Source organism: Gigantopelta aegis, chromosome 1 (genome assembly GCF_016097555.1).
Source record: "Gigantopelta aegis isolate Gae_Host chromosome 1, Gae_host_genome, whole genome shotgun sequence".
NCBI classification, from domain to species: Eukaryota; Metazoa; Mollusca; class Gastropoda; order Neomphalida; family Peltospiridae; genus Gigantopelta; species Gigantopelta aegis.
The window spans coordinates 14,572,346-14,584,720 of NC_054699.1; the positions used below are offsets into that span (position 1 = coordinate 14,572,346).

Genomic DNA, 12,375 nt, shown 5'->3' on the forward strand with positions numbered 1-12,375 from the left:
GCAATAGCCAATGATTAATAAATCAATGTGTCCTAGTGGTGTGGCCATGTTCGTACCGGCTGCACCGCCCCTGCAATAGCCAATGATTAATAAATCAATGTGTCCTAGTGGTGTTCTTAAACAAAACAAACTTTTTAACTTTGAGACGAATATTTGAAGGACATCTTATTTGTTGCTTTTTTATACTTGTGTTCTCAATGCATCACTTGGCATTTAATCCCACCAACTTTGGTTGGAAATGGTCTAGTACTTCTGAAGAATTTACAGTTTAACCTTCTGACTACTGCAGCCGAGATATCTCGCCCGACGTCACGTCAGTCGATATACTGTACACTGTATACAGTGCATTCCCCAATTCATATTTCCCGCCGTTTTGCACACGACACTCACCGGAAACGGAAATATAATTTTAAAAAAAAGATTTTTTTTTCAAAATGGTGGTTTTTGTTTTGATTTTTTCAATTGAAAATACCTTGAAATTTTGAGTTCAAAAAGTGTTTTTCGGCAAGTATTTTCGCTTGACAACAATGGCGGCACGTCGCGGTAATTTTCAGGGATCGATAGCTGATTGTAACAGCTAATTTGATAATAAATTTGATCGTTTTACCAACAACGAAAATTACCAAATATTGCAATATGAATCGTAGTTCGGGTTTTAAAAATAATTCTGGTCAAAAAACCACTGTTATCGGGAATAATGGACATAAATACTGGACAGCTGGCCACAAATGCCCTTAAGTAAACGCAACTTTTTCGATTTTTTGCCTAATTTTAATCACCATTAGCCGATCTAAAATAATAAAAATTACAAAAAAAAGACACAAAAATAATACTTACCGATTCATATATGAACTTTATTTCATGTATTTATGAAACATTTAAGTGAATATATGCGAGTAAAAATTATAAACTTGTACCCACTCAACGAGGTTTTTGTTAAAAATTAATCCAGTAGTCTAAAGGTTTTAAATTAATTTCTCTATATAACAATAACAAAACATTCACACACACAGCCTCCCCAGGACAGGGCTTCTAGATTATGGTAGCCCCACTCCCATGGCTAGTGATATTCAATGTTAGGCTAGTAAATAACTTCTATTGCCATGCCCGTCAGCTAGTGAAAATATTTTTTTGTCAAATGATGCAGTTAAGTCTATTTTGTAAATATGAATATCCTGACCCCACCCCAACCCTCAATGTTAGTATTTTTAAGCTCTACCTCCCTCTTTAGGCGAACTATCTGATTATTACTATTATTTAGTAAAATTGTATTAACTTAAAGAAAAGTAGGGCTAGTGAATTTTTAATCATGGCTAGTACATTTTTAAAATCAAACAGGGAACCCAACATTAACGAAATATACAAATTTTATAAACCATCTAATGAACTTTTCAAATGTTATGAAGACTGTTTGTCTATGGATTTCTGAAAAACAAAGAAAAGAAGACAATTGACATGGAGTAGCCAGTGATTAATAGATCAATGTGCTCTACAGTGGAGTAATTTAAGCAAAACAAACTTTAACTTTGAATGCAGTAATCTCCATGGCATTGCCGACTGTCATGGTTAATTACAAGGGTTAATGAGTGGGTGGGGTGAGGAAGGGTGAAAATCAGGTTACTGTATTCTGAATGACAAACTGTAGATCTATATACTCACCAGGACTGCTGGGTTTCGGTGGGCATATGACACTGCATCCTTTCACAGTTGCAACAAGAATGGTTATAGTGAAGCACACTAGACATGCCTGTATTGCCATGTCATTTCCAGTTGCAAATCACTCTTCTGGAAAACATTCAAAACAAATCTTTATTGTATGACTATATATTGTGGCTAGATTACATCATGGTAGTTTTGTCTAAGATTACAATCATTATCTGACCTCAGCCACCCACCCCTCCACACATCCATAGGTCACATGATCACAATTCTTGGAGAATTGGGGTTTAGCAGGTCAAAACAAACATAGCCTGTGGAAAAAAAAAATATGGACTGCTGAAAATAAAGTCATCACAGGGCGAGGAGAGGTTTACATTGGATTGGGGAATTTCTAGCTTAAAATTAGTGTAAATTTTAAAGGGACATACCCTAGTTTTTAAACACTAAGGCATATTTTTCACCTAGACCCTAGTTTTAATCTGTAAAAATGGACACTAATTTTGGTTAATTTACAAACCTGTAACACATTTGGATACAACAGAGTGAAACAGGAATCTGTGACGTTGAAATACCCTTATGAATAGACAAACACGCAACTCAACAACCGTTACTTCTCAGACACATGTGCATTTTTTAAAATATGAAAAATGCATTTAGTGGTGTTAGAAACACCAGGATGACTAGAAACACTTCGGTTGTATGGAAATGACTAATTTAAACAATAAAATATAAGTAATGTTTGATTTCAGTGATCATAAATGGCTCCAATAGTGAAAAATATGTCTTAGTGTTTAAAAACTAGGGTATGTCCCTTTAATCATTTCTTCATTTTCTTGTTCACTAAATCCTGGATTTCCCAATAAGATCTTTTTACAATTTACTTTGACATGAAATTGTTTCTTTGTTCATTAATGGTAGTACAATACCAAATAACTTCCGGCTGGGTCAAAGTTCGAGGTGCACCGAACTTTTGATAGAGAAGTGAACACCACAAGTCCTGTGATTGGTTATAAATGTGAGTGTGTTGGTTGTAAAAAATAATAGTTTCATCTGGGTAAAATAAATGTGCAATTTTATTTCATCTAGTACCAATGTGTCAAGTAGCCTTGTGCTTGAAACATGTATGGGGTACCTGTAAAAAAAAAAGTACTCAAATTTTGTGCGAAACTAGGGTAGTCATAGACGCTACCCGTTATCTCAGAAACAAGCAGCTTGACCCCCATTTTTTTCTGATTCACTTTAAGTGTAAGGGGTGGTAGTATTTATATCCGTGGCGTTTATGTCGGTTGATACGTTGCAGGTAGGAGTTTTAGCCGTATATGTTACTATTGTCTATGGGATTTGATTTGGTAGTGTACACCCTAATTGTACAGGGGAAAGTAGAGAATGAAACTTGCATTGCAAACAGCGATGTGATACTGAACAAAATGTTTCCTGATAGTGTGTGAAAAATGATAAGCTCTATGGTGATCTGTCCTGGATCAAGCCACTGGCTATCCAGACTTGGCCTGCGACAGACATGTCTGAAACCTAAGTGGTATATGGGCATGTTAAAAATACTCCCTCACACTCTATGGTGATCTGTCCTGGATCAAGCCACTGGCTATCTAGACTTGGTCTGCGACAGACATGTCTGAAACCTTAGTGGTATATGGGCATGTTACAAATACTCACTCACACTCTGAGGTGAATTTTAGACCATTAATATACTGCATTATTATACAACATTTAGTGAAATATCTTAAAATATCAGTGAAATAAATGTGTTATCAGTCACTCAGTGACAATAACACATCTTAGAGTGAAAATTTCACTATTTCACTCTAAAATGTGTTATCATCACTGTAGAAAGTGTTATTTTCACTGTAAGAAAGCCGGAACTATTTTGCTGCTGGCATTTTAAAAATAAAGGTAAATTGCCAAAAGTTATATAATAAATAGAAAATTTCCTGGTCTTTGTCAAATATGATTTATATCTCATCTCGTGAAGTTTGCAATAATATCACACTCGTCACGCAAGTGCCACTTGTGAGATATGACTGCAAACTTCACTCAATGAGATATAAATCATGACAAAAAAGCATCAAATATCCTCTATATATCATAGAACTAATATATAACAGAATCACAAGTTAGATAGTAGATGATCATCAGTCCTCTCCATGAAAGCAAATGAGGTGCTTGGTTAATTTCTCCCTTAAATTAGATTATCGAGAGCCATTAAAAGGGACATATGGGCCATTCCATGGTAATTATTTAAGCCAGGATGTGACATTCTGACTCTTACGATCTCCTTCACTGAAAATCCTTTTTAAATGGAAATGCAGTTTTATTTTTTATAGACTCATTACATATAGTAGTATAAGCATATTCATGTTTGAATACCTGTATCTGCCAAGGAATAAACTTTAGATTTTAGCAACACATTGTATTTGAACAAATCTTTGACACAATATTTATTGTACGTGTACACCAGTTTGGATTTCACAAAATGGAACATTTGCTATAAATACAATATTCTTTAAGTTGGTGGATCATCAATAATTCATTGTTTGGTCAAAATCCTAGTTTTTAAACACTAAGGCATAATTTTGACTATTAGAACCGTTTTTGATAACTGAAATCATACTTTACTTAGATTTTATTGTTTAGATTATCCATTTCCACATATTCGAAGTGTGTATGGTCATGCTGGTGATTTTAATATCGCAAAAGGCATTTCTCATATTTTTTAAAACACACGTGCGTCTGAAAAGTATGGAGTTGAGTTTTAGTCGATTTTTATAGGGCATTTCATAATTTCAAAGTCACAGACACGTTTCACTCAATTGTCTCTTTATCCAAATGTGTTACAGGTTTATAGATTAACTAAACTTAGTGTTAATTTTCATGGGCTGAAACTAGGGTCCGCACCTTTAAAGGGACATTAATCCTGAGTTTCCTGCAACTTTTAATATGTTATTGACTAACAGAGCCGTTTTAACGATTGTAATTACATATCAAATATATTTTTCTGCATAAAATATTAGTGGCTGTATATTAAACATGTTTCAGATCGTTCTAATATTTCTACTAGGTTAAATTTCATTTTATTTTCTAAAATATTATTTTTTCGTACATACAAAATTATTTAAGACGGAATCCTATTTGGGCTTCTTACAAATATTAAGACGACCAGAAACACACTGAATATACTGACACTGATATTCTAAGCAAGAAAATATATTTAATATGTAAGTTTAATCGAAGACATATTTTATTAGTCGGAAACATCATACAATGCAACAAACTCAGGAATGTTCCTTTAAGACATTACCATACTGACACAATACAAATTCACATGCTAATAATTAAGGGGAGTTAAAAATTACATAAATAGCATTCGCCACACATATTTTTTAATATGTCAAATATGACCCTCGTCTAATTAATTAGTTCTGTCTCGACAAATTAACAGGTTGATATTTCCCATATTACAAAACATGCACAAACACATGACAAATCCATTCCTATATATATATATCATAACTACATATAGCCCGAGTACCCTAATGGTAAGAGAGTTAGATGAACATTTGGACAGTTATCAACATTCTCTAACCATCATAAAGAAAGAAAGAAATCTTTTATTTAATGACACTCAACACATTTTATATACGGTTATATGGCATCAGACATATGGTTAAGCACCACACAGGTATTGAGAGAGGAAACCCGATGTCTACACTTCATGGGCTACTCTTTTTCGATTAGCAGCAAGGGATCTTTTATATGCACCAATGGTGACCATCCCACAGACAGAATAGCACATACCACGGCCTTTGATATACCAGGCATGGTGCACTGGCTGGAACGAGAAATAGCCCAATGGGCCCACCAACGAGGATCGATCCTAGACTGACCGTGCATCAAGTGAATACTTTACCACTGGGCTACATCCCGGCCCCCTAAGTCCCGGCCCCCTAATGGTAAGAGAGCTAGACTGACATCTGGACAGTTGTCAACACTCTCTAATCATCATCATCAGAAAGAAATATTTTATTTAATGATGCACTCAACACATTTTATTTACGGTTATATGGCATCAGACATATGGTTAAGGACCACACAGATATTGAGAGAGGAAATCCAATTTCACCACTTCATGGGCTACTCTTTTAGATTACAGCAAGGGTTCTTTTATATGCACCATCCCAAAGACAGGGTACTCTAACCGTCAGAGACCACTCTATATAAATTATGTGTAATCGCTGCCTACCAAATGTTAGTCAAAGATTCCCACTCTAGATAATACAACAACAATCCTATGTTTGACGTTAAATACCTTTACGTCGATCAATTTCAAATTCCTTGATAAGAAAAAAAGTTCACATATTAATCACTAATATACATTCCCCATCAGTGGGCCCATTGCACTATTTCTCGTTCCAGCCAGTGCACCACGACTGGTACATCAAAGACTGTGGTATGTGCTATCCTGTCTATGGGATGGTGCATATAAAAGATCCCTTGCTGCTCATCGAAGAGTAGCCCATGACGTCTTGCGTGTCAATTTGAATACACATGCCAGTTCAGGGCCGAAAGACATGTCGGCTATCCCAAGGGCCGAGTTCAGCTAGACTGAGCGAAAACAAAACGTTCGCTACACTGGTTTGTACGCTTCACGATAAACCAAATGGACACGACGGACACCAATCAAATAGTTCGCGAACGTTAGGAAGAACGTTCGTTGGCTGAACTGAGGAAAGCTATCGGCGCGAATATACGTCACGCTTCAGAGTCAGCTGACACCCACGTATCAAGAGACATCGTTGCGGACATTAAAGAATACGATTACACAGAAGTAAATCTTGATGTAAATTTGTAGAAAAACAATAGTTGTTCGCATCAATGAATACCTAACTGCAGTTTCGTTATTTCTTTGTCTTTGTTAATTTTGTACCTCTGGCAGATTGCGATCGCGGGAAATTAACATGCAGTATTTATACAAATTGCAGTTAAACGTACACTGAATTAGTTTACAATAATCATATTTGTTAGATATGTATTTGTCAGACTGTGAGGTGATATTTAATATGTTAGCTGGATTTTAAAAAGACCATACATTTTTATTTTATTAACTGGTTTTTGTTGTTGTTGTTTGTTTTATATATATATATATATACTCTTCAAAAGAAGAAACGCAAAACCACATTGTCGTAACATTTGGAGAATTGATTTAATTACTGAATGGTGAGTCCGATAATTACCAAATGTTGCAGGATTGTTCACAATTCACTCTAGTCCATTGTGAGTAAGTGATAAGACACATCACCAAGGTCAAGGTCATCTGGAGTCAATACCGGGTGTGGCCTCCGCGTGTGTTGACAATTGCCTGCCCATTGAAGCAACCAGAGTACGGAGTACTGGGATGGTGGCCCACTCGGCCTGCAAGGCTGCTGCCAGCTCGGGCAGGGTCTGGGGCTGTGGTTGTCGCTGTCGGAGGCGTCGGTCCAACTCGTCCCATAGATGCTCAATTGGGTTCAAATCCGGTGATATCGATGGCCAAGGAAGGACATTAATGTTGTTGTTCTGTAGGAAAGCCGTTGTGAGACGTGCTGTGTGAGGCCTGGCGTTGTCATGTTGGAACACTGCATTGGCATTGGCCATAACTGGAACGATGTGTGGCCGGAGGATCTGGTCAATGTAGCCCTGTGCATTCAGGTTGCCCTGCACATGGACCAGGTCAGTTCTGCCAGTGTGTGAGATGGCTGCCCACACCATGACACTACCCCCGCCGAATCTGTCCACTTCCTGCACGCAGTTTGCCACATAACGTTCACCACGACGCCTATACACGCGACATCTTCCATTATGACGTCGGAGCAGAAATCGGGACTCGTCACTGAACCACACCTGTCTCCATCGCAGTTGAGGCCATTGTCGATGAATCTGGCACCACTGCAGTCGGAGTCGACGGTGTTGTGGTGTTAAGATGACACCTCGAACTGGACGTCTGGCACGAATTCCTACCTCATGTAGGCGGTTCCGTACGGTCTGGTCGGATATCCTGCGCAAACCTGGTATTGCTGCGGCTGTGGAGGTGGCAGTAGTCAATCGTTCCCGAAGGTGGCGTACCCGGATGTAGCGGTCCTGCCCGGGGGTAGTGACCCGTGGTCGACCGGATCTAGGGAGGTCACGTGTTGATCCATGTTGCTGGTAACGGTCCCACAGTCTGGAGATGGTGCTTGGGGACACATGGAATGCCCTGGCAACGGCCGTTCTGGATTCGCCTGCGTCTAGTCGGCCGATGGCATTGTTTCTCTGCGGTTCACTGAGACGTGGCATGTCCTGGATTGTCAACTGTCGGCCAGATACAGAGGCCAGGCAAGCGAACACCCTGCACTTTTATACTGTCGGTGTTCATGTTGCACGTGCAGACAACGCACGTGCAGTGGTGACATGGTTTGCACGTGGCTGCGTTTTTGCGAATATTCACATTTTGGAACTTTATTGTACAGTAGCTGCGTTTTATCGAATGTAACCGTGGGAATGTGTTTGGGACATGCAATGACCTTATATTCACAAAGCATGAACCGGTAGGAAACATAAAATCGGAGTTATAACCCATTTGTACCCTTTTGCGTTTCTTTTTTTGAAGAGTATATATATATATATATATATATATATATATATATATATATATATATATATATATATATAAAAATGGAATATACTTTGAAGTCAGCATTCTTAACCCAGGTATTTTACAAGCAGAAATCACAACAAGCATTTAACACGACGCTGAAATCAACAGCAACAACGTAGCACAAATTATGAAATTCTTGGGGTGGGGAATTGATGGGTTACTTAGAAAAAGTTTTAAAAAAAAGAGAGAAAAAAAGCAATTCCAGGGCTCACCCTGGATCAAAAATACCTGTAGCCAAAATATTAGCCAAATGGAATTTTTATTAGCCATATTGAAAATGCTTTAGCCAAATTTGTTTTACGCAGTACTGTATAGAGTATTTATATATGAATATGAAAATATATTTTTTTCAGCTAATTGTGTACAAACTGGAACAAATAGGAATAACAAAACCTCAATGAGGGTAGGGGCAGTTAATATATTACTTCGATTTTTCAGCGGGGGTGGGGTTGGGATGGGGTTATGCAATATCTTCAGAGTTTGAAGCCAGTACCCCATACACCCACCCCCACTTCTAAGGCATATGGCATTAAATTAACAAACATACAGAAATATGGGGGTGGGTTGGATGTTTATGGATGATGTTGTTTTTTTCTTCCTTTTTTTCCAAATAAAAATTCGAGAGCTTTTTTATTATATATAGAGCTCATTATTTCTTTAAATAGCAATATTTATGTTAGTTTGAATTGCTTATTTTTTTCTCTCTCTTTTTTTTTAAGTGACCCATCAATTCCCCACCACAAATAATTTCATAATTTGTGCCATGTTGTTGCGGTTGATTTCAGCATCGTGTTAAATGCTTGTTGTGATTTCTGCTTACAAAATACCTCGGCTAAGAATGCCGACTTCATAGTATACTCCATATATTAAAAAAAAAAAAAAAAAAAAAAAAAAAAAAAAACTTTAAAAAAATACTAATTTACGGTCTTTTTAAAAATCGGTCTAACTTATTAAATGTCACCTAACAGTCTTACAATTTATATCTAAAATTATCTAACAAATATGATTATTGTAAACTAATTTTATTCAGTGTACATTTAACTGCAATTTGTATAATTTAAATGCTGCATGTTTATTTCCGGCGATCTGCATGCGTGCTCTCGACCATGGGTACGAAATTAACAAAGACAAAGGAATAAACAAAAACTGCAGTTAGGTATTCATTGATGCAAATAACTATTGTTTTTCAACAAATTTACATCAAGATTTACTTTTGCGTAATCGTACTGTTTAATGTCCGCAACGATGTCTCTTGACACTCGGGTGTCAGCTGACTGAGACGTGACGTATATTCCACCGAGAGTTGTTCAGTTCAGCCAACGAACGTTCTTCCTAACGTTCGCGAACTATTTGATTGGTGTTCGTCGTGTCCATTTGGTTTAACATGAAGCGCACAAACCAGTTAGGCGAACGTTTTGTTTTCGCTCTGTCTGGCTGAACTCGGACCTTGAGATGGCCTACATGTCTTTCGGCCCTGAACTGGCATGTGTATTCAAATTGATACGCATTGTCGGTCTGTTTTTATTAGCCTACTTTGGTTCAAAGATTTTATAACGTAAAAATAACAAGTTACAGATTTTCCAGACATTGCTGTCATACATGTTGAATGCATGCCGTTAAAATTAATAACCGTGATTATTAAAATAAGCAAACATTATAAGGCCTACGCTGTATTCTGGATGACACCGTTTCTCGTTACCGGTCACGAGATCGCTATTACGCTAATTGAATATTTGGTAGTATTATTATGCTTGAGGTGTCGGATAGATTATGTAACCGTTTGTTCACATCAGAAGACAGAAAATGGCGTAGCCAAAATTTTAGCCACTTGTAAATTTTATTAGCCATTTTTTGTAAAAATTAGCCAATGGCTAATTTGGCTACCGACAGCGCGAGCCCTGAATTCAAACATAAAGATTGCTATTTAAAGAAATAATGAGATCTATATTTTAAAAAAAAGCTCTCAAATTTTTATTTGTGAAAAAAGGAAGAACAAAAAAAAAGAAAACCTCTATAAACCTCCAACCACACCCATATTTCTGTATGCTTATTAATTTAATGTCATATAGTAGGTCTTGGGGGTGGGTGTACGGGGTACTGGCTTCCAACTCTCCTGCTGAAAAATCGAAGTAATATATTAACTACTCCTACCCCCATTGCTGTCTTTGATTTTGATGAGGTAATTTGGTTTCATTGTTCAGATTTATTCAGATTTTTTTCTGATTTACTTGGAAGGACGAGGGAGGATTGGGGGGGGGGGGGGGTGCCGGAGCCGCTCAGCCGCCCACCTTTAATTTTCACCCAACGAGAACACCCTATGAAGTGGCGACAGTGGGTTTCCTCTCAAAATCTGTGTCGTCCTTAACCATATGTCTGACGCCATAAAACCATAAATAAAATGTGTTGAGTGCGTCGTTAAATAAAACATTTCTCTCTTTCTTTCCAACGAGAACACTGCCAGGTTTTAACAGAATGCTGACATAATAAACATAAAATAATAATAGTAATAGTAATAAAATAAAATAAAATAAATAATACAAATTAAATAAAAATAATTAAAGAAATATAAAATAAATGATATAATAATTTTAATTTAAAAATAAAATAAAACATGATTAGCTGGATTGATGGCAAACACTCAATTGTTTTCAACCCACTACTCCACTTATTTTGGCTTGATTTGTGTTTTACTGATGCTAAAAATGTAAGCGCCTTAAAAAAATCCTGGGGAAAGGCCTGCAGACTGAAGAGTTTCTTGTGACATTCTATTTCTTTGCAATGTTTTTTGCTGGTTCAGTTTGCTGAAAGACCGTTTACAAGCAGCAGTTGATTTTGAAAGCATCTTGTTACAAGATTATGAATCAAGTTTTGATATCAGAATTATTTTTAAGTCCAAGTATTATGACTTAAGACAACATTACTGGATGAACAAACAAAAATGGTTTCAAAGTTTGTTTTGGTTAACGACACCACTAGAGCACACTGATTTATTAATCATCGGCTATTAGATTTCAGACGTAATTTTGTAATATAGTCTTAGAGAGGAAACCCGCTACATGTTTCCATAAGCAGCAAGGGATCTTTTATATGCACTTTCCAACAGACAGGATAGCACATACACAACCTTTAATATACAAGTCGTGGTGCACTGGCTGGAACGAGGAAATAGTTTCAATACCTAATAAAACAAGCATGTTTTTAGTCATAAACACAAATGAAACAAAAAACATGATTGGTGTTAAAATGCAGATGTCAGTTTGAATCACAGTTTTGTTAGTATTGGCTAACATTATGTATGAACAATTGGTTTTGATTGGTCATTTTAAATAATATATGTGAAACTTTTGTCTTGAACGTACCATTAAATATCATGATTACGGGGTATATTCCTGATGTTCGTAACTTAGTTTGTTTGAAAAGCACCAATTTGTATTTTGCTCAATACATACAAGGTAATTTTGAAAATTGAAATATTTTGTTTAATTATTAGTTGCTTGAGAAATTTGCAGTGAATCCCTCATGATCAATATCAAAATATTCATATCAGTCTGTTACAACCACAAATCATACGAGTATCTCAAGATAAATGAGTACGGTATGATAAAAGACATACATTTGGTCATGTTGGTGTATTACATATCAATTTCTGAAACACTATACAACATGTTTTTGCCACACAGTGACTGTCACTCAATAATTTGTCGGTGTATACAAATGCAACAAAAATTACTAACACTGAAATTTTTGGATAATTGCTGTATTTTATTTTAATTTATGTAAAGAAATCTACAATTTCTTTTATTCACACTCAGTGATTAAATATGTTCTAAAGAACCCCCCCCCCCCCCAAAATAAAAAAAATAAATAAAAAAAAATAAAAAAATAAAGGGAGTAAACTTTGAACTAGAAGTGTGCAATTGTGTTCTACAACTGTATCACTGAAAACTTTAGCTAATGGCTGTATATATATAATTTTTTTTTTCCTGTTGAACACTACAAAAACATTTTGGTCCTCAGTGACTCCATAC

The 12,375-nt window shown here is 36.4% G+C and overlaps 1 protein-coding gene across 4 annotated transcripts in view; it reads right to left on the bottom strand.

Moving 5' to 3' along the window:
- LOC121370917 overlaps positions 1-12,375 on the bottom strand; it is a 41,033-nt gene that overhangs the window by 24,158 nt on the left and 4,500 nt on the right. For 3 of the 4 annotated variants that reach the window (XM_041496473.1, XM_041496456.1, XM_041496464.1), the window contains one exon: positions 1,660-1,785. In XM_041496473.1, coding sequence (XP_041352407.1) covers positions 1,660-1,759 — 100 coding nt within the window. In that variant the 5' untranslated portion in view covers positions 1,760-1,785. Of the gene's footprint in view, positions 1-1,376; positions 1,426-1,659; positions 1,786-12,375 lie in introns of all 4 variants that reach the window. The other variant, XM_041496481.1, reaches the window with a different exon arrangement.